The sequence below is a fragment of the Hyla sarda genome, chromosome 1, assembly GCF_029499605.1.
Source record: "Hyla sarda isolate aHylSar1 chromosome 1, aHylSar1.hap1, whole genome shotgun sequence".
NCBI classification, from domain to species: Eukaryota; Metazoa; Chordata; class Amphibia; order Anura; family Hylidae; genus Hyla; species Hyla sarda.
Window position 1 is genome coordinate 246,288,613 of NC_079189.1, and position 21,878 is coordinate 246,310,490.

The window sequence follows — 21,878 nt, forward strand, 5'->3', positions numbered from 1 at the left end:
GGGTATGTGCTCCCCATGGCCCTAAGGGTTATAGATTTTATGTTGTGTGGTTTTTGTTTTCTTTTTTATTAACAGTTGTCCTAGTGATTTCGTAGTTTTCCATTAATAGTTGATGCATTATCCTGTTTTGAGGTCTATCACCCTCAGGAATAGATATTTTTTGGGGGGCTTTGCATAAAGGCTTTAATGTAAATTATTTATTTCAGGCTTGTGTTTCAAGTACTCCTACCAGAAAGAAACCGGGAGAGAGTGATTTTGAAACTTGTAAATTGATCAGCAATGGTGCCTATGGGTGAGTTATTAGTTTTACCTTATATAACGAGTGACAACTTGTAATAGGTTAATAATGTTTACTACCGTGCCTCGACGTCTTGTAATGGGGGGGGGGAAATAACTTTTTGTAAATGTCGCACACAGTATGTAAATGAGTAGTGTTTTTTTTTCTGACCATTCTCTGTAAACCCTGGAGATAGAAAGTACATGAAAATCCCAGTAGATCAGCAGTTTCCAAAATTCTCAGACCAGCCCATTTGACAACCATTCATAGTCACTGAACTCCCTTTTCTTCCCCATTCTGATGTTCGTTTTGAACTTGAGCAAGTTGTCTTGACCACGTCTACATGCTTAAATGCATTTAGTTGCTGCTCTGTGATTGGCTGATTAGCCAATCACCAGTGATTGACCAATGACCAGTGAGTGTTTATAGAAACTCCTTTTGTTTAGTGGGTTAGCTTTTACTAACTTGTGTATACAGCCATGCACAATAATATATCACCTTTTCACCAAGTCAGTTTTCTAGAGCTGGCCTGTCAACCTAAATTGCTGTTAATGTTAGGAACAACAACCACTAAGTACTAGATTACAAAAGCTCATAGGACTTTATTGTCATATCCTGAAACATGAATCAGCTGTTTACTGTCAACCTTCTGTTCTTAATATTGTATACCGTATATCCTGGCGTATAAGACGACTTTTTAACCCCAAATTTTCTTCTGAAAAGTCGGGGGTCGTCTTATACGCCGGGTATTGGGGTCTGGCATAGGAATACTTATGATTATCTGCCCGCCCGGCTCCTGTGTGCGGCTGCAGGCGTGGGCCGGCCAGAGCATGTACAAACTTATAACTGTATACTTAAAAACCAGGGTGCCTCCAGTTTCACAACAGCTGGAGGCACCCTTGTTTTTAGTATACATGAATTAATTTTTAACATGCTCTGGCCGGCCCCTGCCTGCAGCCGCACACAGGAGCCGGGCGAGCAGATAATCATAAGTATTCCTATGCCAGACATCCCTGTGTCCCGAAAAATCTTTTCGGGACATAAGGATGTCCGCGGGTCACTAACCATTCCCCGGCCGCCGCGCGTCCTCCTCCGGTCTCCTGCAGTCTTCCTCCGGTCCTTCTGCGCTTCTCCACCTCTCTATGGTTGTACGCACGGGACGTCAGTGACGTCCCGTGCGTGCAATCATAGAGGCGCAGGAGGACCGGAGGAAGACAAGCGCCGGCCGGGGCCTGGTGAGTGACCGGCGGCGCGTCATCTACAGTGTTCCGATCACCGCTCCTCCGGTCCCGGGACTGCTGCTATGGTCCATAGGCCATAGCAGTAGATTGTGACCCTGGGCCGGAGGAGCGGTGACTGAACACTGTGGGGGGCAGTACACAGACATACAGCCTCCAGCCATACACTCTATATGGCTGGAAGTTGTATGTCTGTGGGGGGAGCTGCCTACTATTGTGGGGGAGGGAGCTGCCTACTATTGTGGGGGAGGGGAGCTGCCTACTATTGTGGGGGAGGGGAGCTGCCTACTATTGTGGGGGAGGGGAGCTGCCTACTATTGTGGGGGAGGGGAGCTGCCTACTATTGTGGGGGAGGGGAGCTGCCTACTATTGTGGGGGAGGGGAGCTGCCTACTATTGTGGGGGAGGGGAGCTGCCTACTATTGTGGGGGAGGGGAGCTGCCGACCTAATGTGTGGGGGAACTACAAGGTACTGTACTTCGCGGTAGGAGGGGTAGTCTTATACGGCAAGTATACGGTAGTTCTTTCTATTGTTGCCAAAACAGCTCTAAACTGCCATGGCATGGGCATCTGAAGGTTTCTTGTATCTGGTACCAAGACATAAAGACATGTTAAAAGTTTTAATCAATGAGTCCAGATGCTGACACCCCAACTAAAAAGGTCTTCTTCCCTAGAAGATCTGCAGCATACATGTATGGCACTGGAGCCTGGTGCTCGGATTTTTCCGTTTTTGCACTTTCATTTTTTTCCTCATCACCTTCTAAAAATCATAATGCTTTCAATTTTGCACCTACAGACTCATATGAGGGTTTATTTTTTGCGCCACCATTTGTACTTTGTAATGACATAATTTCACCACAACATTTATGGCGAACCCAGAAAAAAAAAAATATTTGTGGGGCAAAATTGGAAGAGAAACCCACCTTTTTGTAATTTTTGGGGGCTTTCGATTCTACCCAGTGCACTTTTCATTAAAATGACACCTAATCTTTATTCTGTAGGACCATAGAGTTACAATAATATCCAATTAAGGCCCCTTTCACACTACAGGTATCATCCTGCTTTTTTTTTACTGCCGTGTTGTACAATAACGGATGAAAAAAAACTGATGTAATAACGGATGTTAACTTATGACAATTATCCGTTATTTTTAATGTTTTTTTCTTTAAAAAAACTGTTGTTGTTCATCTGTTATTACCAGTTTTTTTAGTTTTGTTTTGAACATCCGGTACCCATAGACTTCAATGTTAAATTCTAACGTCCAGTTTTTCCACAATTTTTTTTTCCCCGACCAAAAATATGTGCATACAGTCTTTTGTACCGACAAAAATAACGGACATCAGCAAAAATGGACATGCCTGATGCAAAAGTATGTTAAAAAAAAATGCCATTGACATGAATGGGACTTTTTGACAGCTGTTTTCAGGACTTTTTGCCGGGAGTAATAACGGAGGTTTTTTTACAGGATGATACCTGTAGTGTGAAAGGGGCCTTATATAGGTTTTCTTTGTTTTACTACTTTAAAAAAATAACTACATGCACCAAAATTAGTATGTTTAAAATTGTCCTCTTCTGACCCCTATAAACTTTTTTATTTTTCCGTATACATTGCATTGACCGTGCAGTTTAACTAACCTTATATTTTAATACTTTGGACATTTACGCACGAGGCGATACCACATATGTTTATTTTTATTATATTTATATCTTTTTTTTTTTTTATATGGAATTTGGGAAAAGGGGGGGGGTGATTTAACTTTTAATAAGGAAGGGGTTAATCTGTGTTTTTTTAAACTTTTTTTTAAACTTTTTTTTTAAATTTTATTTACACTTTTAGTCCCCTTAGGGGAATTTAAGGAGGAATCATTTGATTCCTTTTACAGATCAATGTGCTACCTCAGAAGTGGATCGCCCCCTGTGGACCACCAGGGAGCAGTTAAAAGGTACCTAAAGGGTGATCTAAAGGGTTAATAGCTAGCTGTGGCGGTCTGCTATTAACGCCAGCCCTCAGCTACAAGAATCAGCTGGGGGCGGCCGGCGTGAGCACGAGTCGGGAGCCCGCGCTATACTGCGTTAACGGCACAAAGACATGTATATACACGTCCTTGGTCGTTACCAGTTAGAATGAGAATAATGAAGAAACAAATAAAAATTTTGAGATATTTGTGACAACAAAAAGGAGTCTGACCAATCTATAGCCACGCTAGTTTTAAGTAATTTGTGGAGTCTGACCGTTTTTTGATCTGTTGACCATGTTTCCAGACACTGTTCTAGGTGTACTATTTTCTTTTTACCTTAAATCTCCTTTTTCACCCCTTAAGGACTGGGCCAGTTTTAGTTTTTACACTTTCGTTTTTCCCTCCTCACCCATTAATAGCCATAACATATGCTCTGAAACAAATGATAATAATCTGTGAGGTGAAATAGGGAAAAAAAAATGGCATCTGTGTGTGTGTGGTTGTTCTATTTTACTCAGTCCCTTTTTTTTTTTTTACCTTTACAAATGATCTTGATACTTGAGGTCGGCACAATATCAAATTTGTTCTCAGTCCACAGAAAAGAGAAAAGAAAACCAGGGCAACTCACCAAATACGTAAACTTCAAGCTTCTTTATTAATCCATGAAGGGTATAAACAGTGCAAGACACGGGTGGACAGAAACCAAGGGGACGTTCGTTCGGGGCTACGGTGCCGTTTCGCAAGATATGCTTCAACTGGCCCACTTGAAGCCAGTTGAAGCATATCTTGCGAAACGGCACCGTAGCCCCGAACGAACGTCCCCTTGGTTTCTGTCCACCCGTGTCTTGCACTGTTTATACCCTTCATGGATTAATAAAGAAGCTTGAAGTTTACGTATTTGGTGAGTTGCCCTGGTTTTCTTTTCTCTTTTCTGTGGACTGTTTGCATTGGACTTTGCTATTACCAGTGAGCACCATCAGACGTGGTTGAGCCAGCAGAGGCATTGGATGTCAGGTGCTAACAATTAAGGAAGCAGTGCCGAGTTTGTTCTTTCTACTATTGAATATTATCAAATTTGTTCTGTTCAGAACAGCTGCTGGCTTTTGCGGCAGCTCCCTGCACTTTCTGCGGCCGTAAACTTTCTTCTCCCTCCCCACCCCGGCTGTTCTGAACTCCTCCGGCACTTTTTCACCAGCGGGAGCCATAATGGTTGCATGTAGCTCCACCTCTCTTCTTCCCGGGCTCAGCACGGGAATCTGGAGATCAGCTGAGGGGGGACTCGCTACCCGCTCAGTCAAAGCTGCCTTGTTGCAGTGCCCGTTCAGAGCTGCCTTGTTGCAGTGCCAGACTCTCCTGTTTAGCAGGCGAGAGTTACAGTGGGTGCTTTAGTCACAGGGAAGCCGCCGCTTTTACAAATGCTGGCGGCCATGCATGCTGGGGACTTGAAGCGTAACTCCGTCTTATGCCCCCATTCCGGCAGCGCAGGAACTTGGGGGCTATTGTTCTCTTCCCTGCCCGACCACCCTTCATTATGGCATAGGGGGATTCGTCATAGCTCCACCGTCCTTCTCCTCTCCTGCAGTGTAGCATGGCAGGGTCAGTGGAGCCTCCAGCCGACACTGTCATCAGCTGTGGCGGGTCATTACCAAGGATGCATGTTCCCTGAAATAACCCTGGGGATACACGTTATGTCTGTTTTCCCCTGTTGCCATGTCATGTTTGCCACTGACGATTCCAGTCCCTCCCTAGAGGTGCCTTAATTGGTGCCGTTGCACTTCTAGTGAAACCCGAGGGCTCCTCCGAGGTGTCCTTCTGCTCTATGTCTGGGCCTGCTTTCCTGCCCCTGTGCCAAAGTCTGCCACGTGGCCTTTCGGCTCTTTTTTTTTATTATTTTTTTTTTTTATTTTTTTATTTTTTTTTTTTTTTTTTTTTACCCTGTACCCCACAACTAGGGAGTTTCTGGAGGAATGACCATGCGTGTGCAATGGTCCCTATACTAGCAAGCCAGACTGTCGACTGCGTGGTTTCCGTCTCCAATCAAGTCTGCTGCAGTTGGAGTTCCAGATCCCCTCTTCTAGTGTGAGGGTTTCAATGAAGTGACCCAGCAGGGACATGGATTGGACTTGATACATTGGGGGATCACAATGGTCGGCATGGTTTCCTCTACCACCTGTCACTCATCTCAGTGCTGCCGTGTTTGCATCTGAAATTTCGGTACCCCACTGCTAGTGCGAGGTGTATACTATGGAGCCTATACCAGTAAGCCAGACAGTGGTCTGCGTGGTTCCTCTGCCGCCTGTCAGTTATTACATGGCCGCTGGAGTTCTGGTACCCCACTACTAGTGCACTGTGTCTGAAGAAGTGAGCCGGTGTGCCCTTTTGGACCCTGTACAGGGCAACGGGGATACAAGCCATGGCTCCTCTGCCTCCCTAGATCTCCGGCCGCACTCCAGTACCCCACATTCTGTGGGAGGGTTTGAGGGAGTCACCTTGTGCATTCAGGGATCCTATGCCAGTCAGCCAGATGTTGTCTGCATGGTTTCCTACTGCATTGGGTCGCCTACCATACATCTCCCGCACCATGGCAGAAGTTCAGGTAACCCACTGCCAAGGGGAGGTTCCAAATGAGTGAGACCATGTTGTCCCATGGGCCCCATACAGTGCACCACATTGTGGTTCACAGGGTTCCCTATTCTACCAGATCCCGCTCCCCATGTCTGCCGCTCTCACGGCTGATGGCTGGTAACCCTATTTCAGTGTGTGGTTCTGAATGCGGTAACCCTGTGTTCTCCATGGTCCCTATGCCAATTAGGCAGGCTCTGTCTGCATGGTTTTCTAATCCACCAGTTCACCTTCCTCGTTCCTGCCACTTGTACAGCTGAAGTCCGGTTACTCACTTTCAATAATAATAATAATAATTTTATTTATATAGCGCCTACAGATTCCGCAGTGCTTACAATTATGGGGTACAAACAAAGACAAGTATCAGACATAATATTGCACAATAACTATTCAAACAAGAGGTGTGGGGATATGTTGAGGATATGTTGAGTCAAATTAAAGAATGTTATAGGCCTGTCTGAAGAGATGTGTTTTCAGGCCACGTTTGAAACTATGGATGTTGTTGAGTCTGAGGGATTGAGGGATAGCATTCCAGAGAATCGGTGCAGCACGAGTGAAGTCTTGGAGACGGGAGTGAGAAATTCGGATTATAGAAGATGTTAGTGTGAGATCATTAGCAGATCGGAGAGAACGTGTAGGATGGTAGACAGAGATGAGAGAGGAGATGTAGGGAGGTGCAGCATTGTGGAGGGCTTTGTGTGTGAGACTGAGGATTTTGTACTGTATTCTGGACTGAATTGGTAACCAGTGTAGTGACTGGCACAGGGAGGAGGCATCGGTGTAGCGGCTGGAGAGGAAGACGAGTCTGGCTGCGGCATTAAGAATGGACTGGAGAGGAGAGAGTTTGGAGAAAGGAAGGCCTATTAGTAAAGAGTTACAGTAGTCGAGGCAGGAGTTAATCAAAGCAATAATTAGAGTTTTAGCAGATTCAGTAGTGAGAAACGGGCGGATTCTGGAAATGTTTTTGAGATGCAGGTGACAAGAACGTGAAAGGGACTGAATATGGGGAGTGAAAGACAGATCAGAGTCAAGTATAACTCTAAGACAGCGAGCCTGCTGCCTGGGAGTTATGGTAGTACCACATACCAAGATGGATATGTCAGGGTTAGGTACAGTATCAGTTGATGGAGAAAAAACAAGAAGTTCTGTTTTGGAAAAATTTAGTTTCAGATATAAAGAGGACATGATCTCTGAGACAGCAGAGAGACAGTCACTGGTATTCTGTAGGAGTGCAGGGGTGATGTTGAAGGAAGAGGTAAAGAGTTGGGTGTCATCAGCATAGAGGTGGTACTGGAAACCAAATCTACTGATTGTTTTTCCAATGGGGGATGTGTAGAGTGAAAAGAGTAGAGGACCCAGGACCGATCCCTGACAGCAAGGGGAAGAGAAGAAGTAGCACCAGAAAACGAGACGCTAAAGGAGCGGCCAGAGAGATAGGAGGAAAACCAGGCGAGAGCAGAGTCCTTGAGACCGATGGAGCGGAGACTACTGAGGAGGAGTTGGTGATCCACAGTGTCAAAAGCCGCAGAGAGGTCCAAGAGAATCAGTAAAGAGAAATTGCCATTTGATTTGGCCATCAGAAGATCGTCAGTGACTTTGGTTAGGGCCGTTTCTGGGGAGTGAAGAGAGCGGAAACCAGACTGTAAGGGGTCAAGGAGAGAGTTCTCGGAGAGATAGCGGATAAGGCGGGAGTAGACCAAGCGTTCCAGGAGTTTTGAGATAAAGGGGAGATTTGAGACGGGTCGATAGTTGGCTGCACAGGACGGGTCCAGAGATGGTTTTTTCAATAGTGGGGTTATGATAGAGTGTTTGAAGGAGGAGGGAAAGACCCCAGAAGAGAGGGAGAGGTTAAATATTTTAGTTAGGTGACAGCTGATAGCAGGAGAGAGAGACTGGATGGGGGGACTGGGAGAGGATTTCATCACGAATGTCATCGATTTTAGTTTTGAAGTATTTGGCCAGGTCTTCAGCACAGAGATCAGTGATTGGGGTCTGTACTTTATGCCGAAGGAGAGAGTTGAACGTGTCAAAAAGGCGTTTTGGGTTGTTAGACAGAGAGGAGATGAGGGAGGTAAAATATGCTTGTTTGGCGAGATGAAGAGCGGAGTAATAAGATTTAAGCATGAATTTATAGTGCAGATAGTCTGAAGAAGTCTTAGTTTTCCTCCACAGACGTTCAGCACACCTAGAGCATCGCCTGAGAAAGCGGGTTGTTAGCGTGTGCCAGGGTTGCTGCCGTCTGTGTCGGGAGGTTCGTGTTTTAGAGGGTGCCATTTGATCCAGGGTAGACTTTAGGGTGTCATGGTAATGTTTGGCTGCTAGATTAGGGCAGGAGAGGGAAGAAATTGGTGATAGTGAAGATTGTAGAAAGTCTATAAATTGATTGGTGTTTATGGCACGCAGGTTTCTGTAAGTGTACAAGGTTGGAGTGTCTGGAAGAGGATAGGAGTTACTGATAAAGAAAGAGAGAAGGTTGTGGTCAGAGAGCTCAAAAGGAGAATTAGTGAATTTAGAGACAGAGCAAAGTCTAGAGAAGATAAAGTCCAGTGTATTCCCATCCTTGTGTGTGGGAGAGTCAATAAGCTGTGAAAGGGCAAAGGAGGAGGTTAGAGACAGAAGAGGAGATTGGGGTTTCAATGGGGATATTAAAATCACCCATGATGAGTGTAGGTGTTTCTGAGGAAAGAAAGTGAGGGAGCCAGGTGGCAAAATGATTCAGGAACATTTGGGGAGAACCAGGAGGACGATAGATGACCGCCACTCTGAGAGACAATGGGCGGAAGAGCCTGAGGGTGTGGACCTCAAAAGAGGGAAACGTGAGTGAGGGTAGTGGGGGGATGACTTGAAAAGTTCATTGTGGTGCTAGAAGCACCCCAACTCCTCCACCATGCCTGGTGTCAGATCTGGGGGTATGGGAAAAGTGAAGGTCACCATAAGATAAAGCAACGAGAGAAGCAGTGTCAGAAGGTTGTATCCATGTTTCTGTGAGAGCCAGCAGATTAAGAGAATTAGTGAAAAATAAGTCCTGAATCTGGGTGAGCTTATTGCACACAGATCGAGAGTTTAGGAGAGCGCAGTTAAAGTTTGTAGTGGTTCCGCAAGAGGCAGGTAGTGTAGAGCAAGTATTAGTGAAAGGTGGGCCAGGGTTAGGAGCAATGTCCCCAGCAGCTAAAAGCAGAAGAAAGAATAGGGAGAGCAGATGGCTCGGTGAAGTGATGGAGCGACTTCTGTGCTGTACCATGGAATGAGGTGACTTTGGGTGGTTTATGATGGTGAGCAGTGCATGCGAGCAATACATAGGTGAGGGAAGGAGGCATGGACAGATGTATATAGAGTCCACCGAAAAAATTGGTGGGGGATAGAAGAGAAAATGTATCGCAATGATGTAAATAATAAGTGTGTGCATGTTTGGTATTTGGGTTTTTTTCCTGAAAAAGAGTGACTTATTTTTGTAGTTATAATGTTGAGTTAGTTACCTTTTGTTCCCTTCTGGTTCAATTCTGGTATAATTCTTGATATCACACTTAAGAGCACTTTAGATGGCAGTATTAGATGGCAACAGACCTATAGCCTCTAATATATAGTGCTAGGCTGAGCCAGAAAATTGCCAGAGGATTGCAATCAGGTGTGAAAAGGGGTGGGGGAGCAATAGCATTTGGAGAATAAAGTTAAGAAAAAATAAACAGTTTGGAATCACTCAGGGGAAATGAGTTGTGATCAAACAAAATAGAAACACATGCCAAATAACAGTACTAAGTATACATGACAATGCAATGATGGGAGTAGTTGTTCAAGAGATGAATGATGATATTCAATGTGAGGTTCCGAATAAGTGACTGACTGGGTTCATTAGCTCTTTAAACCTGTAAGTCAGTCTGTGTCTGCATGGTTTCCTGCACCACATGCATCCCTCACCTTTTTGCGTCTGCAACAGCAGTCCTGGTGTGTATCACCCATTAGAAGATGGGGTGTGCGCGTTTCCTGCAGATTCCATGGACCCTCGCAGTGACAGCAGCACTCTCTGTTCCCCTATGTTGGTCTGCTACGGGCATGGTTATGACCCACTGTTAGGTGCTGTGTCTGTTTTCCATACTGCCAGCCATTTGGATGTCTGCGGTTTCTTCGTGGCTGCTATTGTGCGGTAACCATGTCTGTGTCCCTACATATGCTATGGACACTCTGCACGTATAGAGCTCACATCCACTCCTTTTCGGTGGGGTGTATCTTGGGCCATCCTGTGATCTTGTTTCCGCTGGTCTACTGCAGTTGAGCACATCTGTTCTGGCATGGGGCCTGATAGGGCAACACAGTCTGTTCAACAGCCCCCTATGCCTCCAGGTATCTTTCCTGGGTTCCGGTGCAGGGTGGTCAATTGCCTGCACTACTGCCTTAGAGAACGATCAGGTTGGCTCTGTTGACGCACCATCGGTCCCCTCTTCTTTTTTCGCAGGGGCTAGGGTTTCACCCCAAGGGGGGTTCCTCCCACAAGCTGTAGGTTGCTGCATGTGCTTCTTTCTTGCATTATCTGTACCCAGCTTCAGTATCCAGGATTCAGATCCCTCTGGGGCCACAAATGGCTCCTCCATACCCCAATATGTTGCCGCAGGGTTCCTGGGGTTGCTGCTTTCTCCCAGTACTTGCCGACCTGTTGCCGCAGGACTGTATTCCCTGCTTCTACAATTCCTTTTGTACTTTAGCTATCTCCTTCTGCAGGGGGTATGGGGATCATGGTGCTCAGCATGGTCAGTACCTGAGTTTACACTTGACCGCTCCTTATTTTTCCCTCCACCAGGGGGACTGTTTTGCTGAGCGCTTCTGCTGCCGAGATGGAGCCATCTCCCTCTTTCCCCTACATAGGTGGGGTACCTGGCTGGGCTCTTGTTTTGCTGAGAGCAATTACAAGAGCTTTGCACCAGCTATGCCTGTGTGCTTACTGCCCACTATTGCAGCCTGGCTCTCCCCGTTTCTTGGTTCTCTACTGCTGCTCATGCAGCCAGGGCACTCTCCTCTGTTGGTGGACTTTTATGCAATCATGTATGGCTCAGCGACAGCCAGTCTAGCCAGTCTGTTTGGGCCCTGCCATTGCTTTCCTCCTTCCTTGGCGCAATCTCCCTGGAGGGGTGTGTTCATCCTTCTCTTTGACAGTGTCAGTTGTGCTACACTGACACTTTCCCTTTTGTTTCCCTCTCTGTTCCTGTCCTGACGGGATGTTACTTTGGAGTTCTCTTGTCCGCTTGGACCACTGGGGTTCAAGGCTGGTTTTCCGTGCCCATTCCCTCTTCACTGGCTTGTGCGAGTACTGGGGAGTCTCCTTGTATTGGGCAACCTCCTAGGCTGCTGTGGCTGGCCTTATTCTCTAGGTTGGCCCTTCTAGTTCTTAGGGCCTTAGTGATGGTTGCAGTCTCGGGCATATTGGTACTCCTGCCCAGATCCCTCCGTGATCCCATTTGTGGGGTGGTCTTTCTGGTGTTGTGGGGCGATCTTTCTGTAACACACTTTTTTTCTTGTCCCGAACGCTTCGTGGGTGCTGGGTTTGCTCACCCTTCAAGTGTAAGTCCTCTAGGAGACTCTGGGGCCTCCAATTCCCATGTCGGCCGCTCCGATATTCTGGGATGCTCTCTCTCAGGGTGTCCCGTTCTTTTTTTGGCCATTTGTTACTTTCCATCTCTTCCTTTGGGGTACATATATTCCTGGGATGGAGGGCGTTCCGGTCAGCCACATTATGCCAGTTGGGTCAATTAGGCTTCTGCGTGGATACGGTTTCCTCGTCATGTTTTTACTGCTGTTCAGGCTCGGTGTCAGACTCTGTGTGCTCTTCCTCCCAGATGCTGGCTGCGTTCCCCTGGGACAGTGGTTTTGGAGTCTGCAGCTTTTCAGGTTATGGCCATCGATCTTGTTCATCATGCCTTTCCCTTTTCTAGAGCTAGTTTCTGTCTCTTCCTTTTTTCCCCCAGAGGTTCTGGTCTCCACCTTGACTGTGCTCGCTTTCTGCTCAGGTGTACGCTGCTCTCCCTGGCATTTTTTTTGCCGTGTTTTCTTGAATCTGTTGATTCTCTGGCTGGGGTTCTTTTGTCGGGCCCCTTTCCATTTTTGTTTACCAGCAGGACTGGCCCTGGTTCCTTGGAGTTGGTTTCCTACCTCCTTCCAGGATGGCTATGGCCATCGGGTTCCTAGGCAACCCTTTCTTGTCTCTCTGTGGAAACACTAACCTATAGTCCACAAAAAAGACGATCCCTTCCTTTTGGCATCGTAGTCCATCTCCATGGACTGTGGGACCTTCCAGATGCTCAGTTTCTGGGTCTCGGTTGCCTCTTGGCCCAGTGTCTCGTCCGCGAGCCTTACAGATGAATAGGGTTCAGTTTTCGGACGGTCTCCCTTTCTCTGGTGGTTGTTATTCCCACCCTAGGGGACTGCTTTTGTATGTCCCAATAGTATCGGTGTCCCCAATGAAGAGTTTTTTATTTTTTATTTTTCCCTGGTATTCTTTTCTAGATTCCTTCAGACATATTTCTTTGTTGGCTTCTTCTACTGCTTTGTGACAAAACTTACCTCACTTCCAGTGGGCGGGTATATCCTGCCAGGGAAGAGCTGAAATGTTTTCCTAGTGTCAGTGCCTCCTAGTGGCAAGAGCATATACCCAATAGTATTGGTGTCCCCCAATGAAGGCTACAAGAAAGATATATTTTACGGTGAGTACAAAAAATCTCCTTTTTATTGGTACATTTTGTGGTATGGATTTAATAAAAAAAATAAAAAAAAACAGCAATTCTGGGGTTTGCATTTATACTCGTTACTGTACGAGGAAATGGTGTTATATTCGGACAATTATACACGCGGCAATACTGAATGTTAGATTATGTTTACATTAGAAAATGGGGGTGATTTAAACTTTTTAATATGGAAGGTGTTGGGGTGTGTGTTTTTCTTTTTTTAATATACCTTTTTATTATATTTTGCACTGATTTGTTTAATCTGCACTCCCCTTCCCCAAAGTATTTTTTTTTCCATCCTTAAAGGGGTACTCCGGTGGGGGGGGGGGAATTGAAATCAGCTGGTGACAGAAAGTTAGATTTGTAAATGACTTCTTTTTAAAAAATGTAATCCTTCCAGTGCTTATCAGTGCTGTATTCTCCACAGGAAGTTGTTTAGTTCTTTCCAGTCTGACCACAGTGCTCTCTGCTGACACCTCTGTCCATGTCAGGAATTGTCCAGAGCAGGAGAGGTTTGCTATAGGAATTTGCTTCTGCTCTGGACAATTGTTAACATGGACAGAGGTGGAAGCAGAGAGCACTGTGGTCAGAATTGAAAGAACTACACAACTTCCTGTGGAGTATAGAGCAGATAAGTACTGGAAGGGTTAATATTTTTCAATAGAACTAATTTACCAATTTATGTAACTTTCTGGCACCAGTTGATTCGAAAACATTTGTTTTCCACCAGAGTACCCCTTTAAGGCCTTTACTGGCTAGCTACACAGTGAAGTACTTAGTGCATGTGATAGTGCATTGTTTTGCATTAAAATCCTAGTCATCCTGAAAGATGCAGACTGTTTTCTCTTTCACTGCTTGTACCTGTACCATCTGGACCATCAAGAGTCCCTTTTATCTTATCAATCTATAAAACCTCTGGAAAGTATTTAGCTATTTCTTGGCCTTATCTTGATGTTTCAACTTGATCAGTGGCGAAACAAGAAGATAGTGGGTTCCTGGTAGCACCAGGTTTGATTTGAGTTCTGCATTATTGTTTGTTTATTTATTTTTTAACAAGCGTGGAGGTTAACTCCCTTGCATATACAAAAATACGTAACACACTCACCCCGCTTCTTTTGGTTTTCGGCTTCCTAACAGCATCTGGCAGCCGCAAAGGCAGGGGGGCTTGAGTCCCCTTGAACTGCAGATAGGTGCATGTACCTGAAGTTTTCCAATTCTAAAAATAATAAAATAAAAGGGGTACTCCGGTGAAAAACTTTTTTTTATTTTATTTTTTAAATCAACTGGTGCCAGAAAGTTAAACAGATTTGTAAATTACTTCTATTAAAAAATCTTAATCCTTCCTGTACTTATTAGCTGCTGAATACTACAGTGGAATTTCTTTTCCGTTTGAAACACGGAGCTGTCTGCTGACATCGTGAGCACAGTGCTCTCTGCTGACATCTCTGTCCATTTTAGGAACTGTCCAGAGTAAAAGGAAATCCCCATAGCAAACATATGCTGCTCTGGACAGTTCCTAAAATGGACAGATGTCAGCAGAGAGCACTGTGCTCATGATGTCAGCAGACAGCTCTGTGTTTCAAAAAGAAAAGAATTTCTGCTGTTGTATTCAGCAGCTAATAAGTACAGGAAGGATTAAGATTTTTTAATAGAAGTAATTTACAAATCTGTTTAACTTTCTGGCACCAGTTGATTTAAAATATAAAATAAAAAAAAGTTTTTCACCGGAGTACCCCTTTTATTTTATTATTTTTAGAATTGGAAAACTTCAGGTACATGCACCTATCTGCAGTTCAAGGGGACTCAAGCCCCCCTGCCTTTGCGGCTGCCAGATGCTGTTAGGAAGCCGAAAACCAAAAGAAGCGGGGTGAGTGTGTTACGTATTTTTGTATATGCAAGGGAGTTAACCTCCACGCTTGTTAAAAAATAAATAAACAAACAAGGGAGCGAGCAGAGGAGAGAGAACCACTCCCCTCTTCCTTAAGAATTTTGGTCCTTTTCTTGGTAGTCATGACCAAAGAGCCATAGACGAAAGTCTATGGAAAGGGGGCGCGACCGCTGTCGCGCCCTGTTCCCATAGACTTTCGTTGAGGGGGCGGGCGTGACGTCACGAGGGGGCGGCCTCGAACACGGAATCCCGCACACAGCGTTCGGAGTAATAAACTTCTGGATGCTGCGAGCGGAGCTCCAGAAAACAGGGCAGCGGAGAACCCCTTTTGAGAGAGACCTCTAGTGGCCATGTTTATAGCCTTTTTTCACATCTTTAGCAACAATTTTTTTTAATGACTTATATTAGGAAAATACTTAGTTTTTAAGGAAGTATTAAATTTAGTAAAGTTGTTTCTAACAGGAATATATATATATATATTTAGAAAATATTGCACAAAGCACACTGATTAAAATCAATTAAAACACTCTTCTCCGCTGATGGTTATTGTGGTGTATTTATGGTGATCCATCTTTCTGGACCGTGCACATATCTGGTTCTTGAGCTCTAACTAGGAGGATATTGCATATAGCAACCTTTTAGAATTTGTTATTGTGATAACATATTTGCATGGGAGCATTGTTATATTCCAATCTGTAGGAGGGAGTCTGGTGTCCCTGTGGGGAGGTCCCATTGGTTTGGGATCCCCTCCATGGTCGAGGGATGGGTCTAAGGGTATTTCTTGCCCTCCCTGTGCTTTAATTGTTTTTAATCAGTGTGCTTTGTGCTATATTTTCTAATTACTTTTGTACTAATAATAATGGTATTCTTGGTGTGCACCTTATGGTATGTTTATGCTGCTCTTGTCTTAAGTGTTCCCCTTTAAGACAGCATCTTTAAGTTGTGTCTATTTTGTTTTTCCGGCAGTGCTGTGTACCTTGTCAGACACAAAGAGACTCGCCAGCGCTTTGCCATGAAGAAGATTAACAAACAAAATTTGATCCTACGAAACCAGATCCAGCAAGTGTTTGTTGAAAGAGACATCTTAACCTTTGCAGAGAATCCTTTTGTTGTCAGCATGTTCTGCTCTTTTGAAACCCGAAGACATCTTTGCATGGTGATGGAGTATGTGGAGGGTAGGTATTCAGCATACATTAATACACTATTTAGGGCTGTGTTCACATGCTTTGGTAACTTCATGGTTTAATTCCCCCCCCCACAATTGTGACAAAACCATTGCAGTTTTGCTGTGATTTAGGAAAATTACAGCAAAAACTGCGAAATTTCAACAACATCTGAACACTTTTTTTTCTTGAAGTGCAACAATCTTTATCAAATAGATTCTTGTTGATCATTATATAATAATTATAATGTAATGTAGCTTTTCATTATTATATATATATATATAGATATATATATATATATAGATATATATATAGATATATATATATAGATATATATATAGATATATATATAGATATATATATAGATATATATATATATATATATAGATATATATAGATATATATATATATATATATATATATATATATATATATATATATATATATATATATATATATATAATATAATATTCCACACACACACACACAGTACAGACCAAAAGTTTGGAAACACCTTCTCATTCAAAGTTTTCTTTATTTTCATGACTATGAAAATTATAGATTCACACTGAAGGCATCAAAACTATGAATTAACACATGTGGAATTATAGACATAACAAAAAAGTGTGAAACAACTGAAAATGTCATATTCTAGGTTCTTCAAAGTAGCCACCTTTTGATTTGATTACTGCTTTGCACACTCATTCTCTTGATAAGCTTCAAGTATATGTGTGTATGTGTATATATATATGTATATATATATGTGTAAGTGTATATATATATGTATGTGTATATATATATGTATGTGTGATATATATATATATATATATATATATATATATATATATATATATATATATTATTGAAAAAGCCCTAATTGAGTAGGTTGAAACGTTGCTTTACATCTTGAGTGAATAAAAATCACTTTACTTTGGATCGCTGGAGTGCCGTCCTGTTACTTGGATAATATATATATATGTATATTATATGCTGTGCTCTCTGGGGTTTGCTAATGGTAGAGAGATTCAGTCGCTTTTCTGCATAGATCAGTTTCAAAACAACTTTGCCATCAAGGAGCTAGCTAAACCTACAATGCAGGCTTTCTCACCTATGCGTAAGCTCCACATATGACCGCATCCAGGGGATCAGGCTTGGTTTTCTTGCCTCTTTGACACAGTCTGCACTTATTGTAGTCTTCTGTGCCTCTTCAGCAATACCTAAACTGACTGAGAACTATACAGAAACTGTCTGCTGAATGAAATGGTGGCATCACTCCAACTCACTGTTCCTAAAAAAATCTAGGCCCGAAAAAGACACTTACTAAAGCCCCAGCAAACTAAAGAGGCACTCCCACAACTATTTGCTAGAGCAGGGGTACTAAATTACTTTAAAGGGGTACTCCAGTAAAAAACGTATTTTATTTATTTTTTTAAATCAACTGGTGCCAGAAAATTAAACAGATTAATAAATTAGGGAAGAAAAGTGCTGGAGCCAGCGGTATAATAAACTTCCGCTTTATTCGTAATCCATATAAAACTTCGACATGGCGTCTAAAAATACAAATGATAAAACCTCCTGGATAAAATACAAGATTAATAAATTACTTCTATTTAAAAATCTATATATTACAGAGGAAGTTATTTTCTTTTTAAATTTCTTTTGTCTGACCACAGTGCTCTCAGCTGACACCTCTGTCCGTATAAGGAACTGTCCAGAGCAGGAGAAAATCCCCATAGCAAAACCTATCCTGCTCTAGACAGTTCCTAACATGGACAGAGAGAACTGTGGTCAGACAGAAAAGAACAACTCTACTTCCTCTGTAGTATACAGCAGCTGATAAGTACTGGAAGGATTAAGATTTTTAAATAGAAATAATTTACAAATCTGTTTAACTTTCTGGCACCAGTTGATTATAAAAAATAAAATTGTTTTCCACCGGAGTACCCCTTTAAGTGAGGGTCCGCTTATCGATTTCTGCCATCAGGTGAAGGTCCGATCAGAATGTTAAGGCCTGGTTCAGTCCTAGCAGCCCTTGAAGTAAACCTAATTTTCTCGATTGCTCCATTGGGGGGACACAGGAACCGTGGGTATATCTTGTTGTCACTAGGAGGCTGACACTAGTCCTTAATTAATAATAATAATAATAATAAAAAAAAATAAAAGTTTGCCCCTCCTGGCAGGATATATCCCACCCACTGACTCTGACCTAATCAGTTTTTAGCTTACTGTCATAGGAGGCAGATGCAGGTCTGGAGCTATCCAGACCTGGTCGTCTTTTTGTTATTTTCTAGTTTTAGAAAGTTATAATTTTTCTCTCTCCTATATTATTTTTCTATGTTGGGGGTGACAGGAAAATGGCGCTGCCTGATTCCCCCCCCCCCCCCCCCCTGCGAACAAAGGGCACGGTTCATAAGGTCTGAACTGTTAACCCTTTCTCGCCACCGACCAGCATTGAGGGATGTGCCTTGCGTCTGGGTCCCCGCTTGCTCCTGCTCGCCCTGCTTTTGTAGCCTGGTATGATGCAGGGGGCACCAGGCTGGCCGAAGACATCAGCGTAGAGTATATGGGACATCTTCATAGGTAAGTATCCTTTTCCCTCTCTGCCTCAGCCCCCTCTCTCTCATCCCTGACCTCCCTATTAAAATGGGAATCTCTTGGGCTGCTCCTGTTAGCAAGGGCTCTCTTTCTTTATTACAGTTTCTCACCTTGAGAGGAGAGCCTGTTGAGACTTCAGTCTCCCCCTGGTGCCTATCCTTCCAGGCAGGGCCGGCATGTTTTCCCCCCCCTGGGTCTGACATACAGCGTTCCTTCTGGACTGCGACAGGCTCCGTCTCTCTGCCTCAGCCGCAGCATTCCATGCGCGAACGGCCCAGCTTTTATTTCGGCAGCCGTCCTCCCTCTTCCTCCGGAGACCGCAGCCGGTTTCAGTTTTTTCTCCGGAGGGTGTCACAGCATGCGCATTAGAGGTGGGGGCCATCGGGAGCCCGTAAATTTAGCCGTTGACTTAGGCCTTTCCTGCTCCGGCCCTTTTTTGGCACGCTGATCCCCTATCAGTGCATGCATACAAGGTGAATCTTAGCCTCTCCCATTCTAGCGCGCGCTGCAGGGGTCACAAATCTCCTCCCTCTGTATCCCTCTCTCCTATTGGTGCCTTGAGCTCCGGGGGACGGAATCACATGCTCCTCAGTCCGAGCGCAGTCTTCTCCACAAGCTGCTCCGGTTGCTACCTGTTGGAATTGCTGTACGCTGCTACTGTGCTTCGGCTGTACTGCAAGCTGATCCTGTTGGTTGCTGCAAGCTGATCCTGTAAGCTTCCTCTACGAGGGTCCTGTAACTCCACAAGGGACTCTGCCTGCACGGATTCAGGACACAGGAACCTTGGTGAGCTTGTTCCTTTTTTTTTTTCTCGGGGTTAGCTGAATTATCTGTTTGACCAATGTCCGCTCCCAGCTCCGAACAGAAAGGCGGTCGCTGCCTTAGTCACTTACTATGCTTGCACAGGCTGTAAAACTAAAATGCCAGGTGGTTCAGCTGAGTCCACCTGTTCTGCCTTCTCTACCTCACGTCTCAACCCAGGATAGCTCCCTTGAGCGTGTGGTCTCTGACTCTCCTCTGGTTTGGGTATCTTCACTCTCTGACAATCGCTGATCTGGTGCAGGTTTCCAGGGAGATGGCTACTGCCTTGAAGCATTCCTCCTTGCATCCTCACTCCCGGGAGACTAGTTCAGGCAGCCGACGCTCTCACAGGTGTCCTAGGGTAATTTACTCTGACTCCTTACCCAAAAGGCGGTCTTCTCACCACTCTCGCTCCCTTTCTCCTTCTTCTAGGCAGCGTCCTCTCTCACGCGGTCGCTCCCCTAGAGGCCGTTCTCGATCTCCGTCCGACCAGGCCAGATCGATGTCCCCTAGATCTGGAGCTTTCACTGCTCGTTCCCGGGGAACTGGTGGATTCAGACTCGGATCCACAATCGGAATCCGAAGAGCTGTTATCCATGTCTGACACAGTGGACATTTTGGTGTCTGCTGTCAGGGACACCTTTCACCTACAGGACCCTGGAACTTCGGACCCAGCTCCAGAAGTTTCCTTCCGTCGTGATCACCGCTCTCCCAGGGTCTTCAATACTCATAAGGAGTTTGATGACTTGCTGGAGACTGCTTGGAAGCACCCGGAGAAGCGCTTCCAAGGGTCTAAATGACTGAAGGCTATATTTCCTTTTACCCAGAACCTGGTCTCCAAATGGACCACCCCGCCTTAGTGGACCCTCCAGTCTCTCGCTTATCCAAATCCACCACTCTTCCACTGGCTGATGCGGCTTCCTTCAGGGATCCCGTAGACAAGCGAATTGAGAATTTGGCGAAATACACCTTTTGAGGTGGTTGGCTTGTCTTTACTTCCGGCTTTTGCCATGACTTGGGTATCTAAAGCCCTATCGGCTTTTTATCCGGGGCTCCTCCAGATGATCTGGCTGACTTAGCTCTCCAGATCTCAAACATGGGCGATTATCTATGTTCAGCTTCCCTGGAATCCGCACTCTGTGCAGCTTTTGCTTCAGGCAACTTGGTGGCTATTCACCGCTCCATGTGGCTGAAGGCCTGGAATGTCGACACGGCTTCCAAGAAATCCCTCACAGAGATGCCCTTTACTGGCGGGCGTCTTTTTGGCAAGCACCTGGATTAGATCATCTCGGAGGCTACAGGCAGTTAGAGCTCTCTGCTTCCTCAGAACAAGGTGCGCCGCACCGATTCTCGCAGCAAGCACTCTTCATTTTGGTCCTTTCGTCCCTTTGGCTCGGGTTGCCAGGACAAGCCAGTGTCTGCACAGTCTCGGAAGGCTCCTACCTTCAAAGCACGCCCCTCCTTGAAGTAGGACTGCCGTTCCGGACGCTTCTCCGCCAAGTCAGGTACTCGCAAGCCTAACTCCGCCTGAAGGGACGCCCCCACCCGAGTCTTTCCCTCCGGTTGGCAGTCGCTTGTCTCTTTTTCGAGACGTTTGGTTGGCGCAAATCCAGGATTCCTGGGTTAAAGACTTTGTTTCCGACGGCTAATGGATCAAGTTTGGTTCTTTTCCCCGGGATCGTTTTTTCCGGTCCCAGCCTCCACACTCACCGGACCGGAACAGAGAGACTCCAGTCTTTCAGTCTGCACTTAGCACCCTACTTGCCCAGGGAGTCATAGTACCGGTTCCGCTCCAGGAAAGTTTTTGGGCTTCTATTCGAATCTGTTCTTCGTTCCCAAAAACGGGGGAACGGTGTGTCCGATTCTCGATCTGAAGCTCCTCAATCGGCATCTGCGCCTGAGGCACTTCCGAATGGAGTCTCTCCGTTCGTTGTTGCGTCCAAGGACCAGGGCGAATTCCTGTCTTTGGTGGACATCCGGTATGCATACCTCCTCATCCCTATTTTTTCGCCACACCAACTCTTTCTATGGTTTGCAGTTCTGGCAGGTCATTTTCAGTTTGTGGCCCTGCCCTTCGGGCTGGCTACGGCCCACAGGGTTTTTACCAAGGTCCTAGCGGCAGTGATTGCCATCCTCCACTCTCGGGTGGTGTCAGTGCTTCCTTATCTGGAGGACCTGTTGATAAAGGCTCCGTCCTTGGACCAAAACAGGGAGTGTCCTCACATAACTCTTCAGACTCTAAATAGTTTCGGGTGGTTGATCAACAGGGAGAAGTCCAACCTTTCTCCCTCCCAGTCTCTGGTCTTCCTGAGACTCCGATTCAACACCGAGAAGGCTCGGGTCCTCCTTCTCCCAGACAAGCGGAGTGCTCTTCTGTCCGGGATCCGCCTGATGCGTCGACCAGTTCCGGTGTCCATCCGTTCGTGCATGGAAGTGTTGGGCAGGATGGTGGCAGCCATGGAAGCCGTTCCTTTTGCTCAGTTTCGGTGTCGTCCCCTTCAATGGGACATCCTGTCTGTGGGACAAGTCTCCACGGTCCCTTCACCACCAGATCCGTCTGCCCTCTACGGCTCGCCAGTCACTCCTTTGGTAGCTCTGCTATCCTCTCCTTAGAGAGGGATGCTTGT

At 45.3% G+C, this 21,878-nt stretch overlaps 1 protein-coding gene across 12 annotated transcripts in view; it reads left to right on the plus strand.

Moving 5' to 3' along the window:
• Positions 1-21,878, plus strand: part of MAST3 (microtubule associated serine/threonine kinase 3) — a 349,606-nt gene that overhangs the window by 246,810 nt on the left and 80,918 nt on the right. For all 12 annotated transcript variants that reach the window (XR_008892095.1, XM_056570004.1, XM_056570015.1 and 9 more), the window contains 2 exons: positions 207-292; positions 15,659-15,867. Coding sequence is in view for 11 of the 12 variants with exons in the window: in XM_056570004.1 (XP_056425979.1) it covers positions 207-292; positions 15,659-15,867 (295 nt within the window). In the remaining variant the exon portion in view is untranslated. The remainder of the gene's footprint in view (positions 1-206; positions 293-15,658; positions 15,868-21,878) is intronic.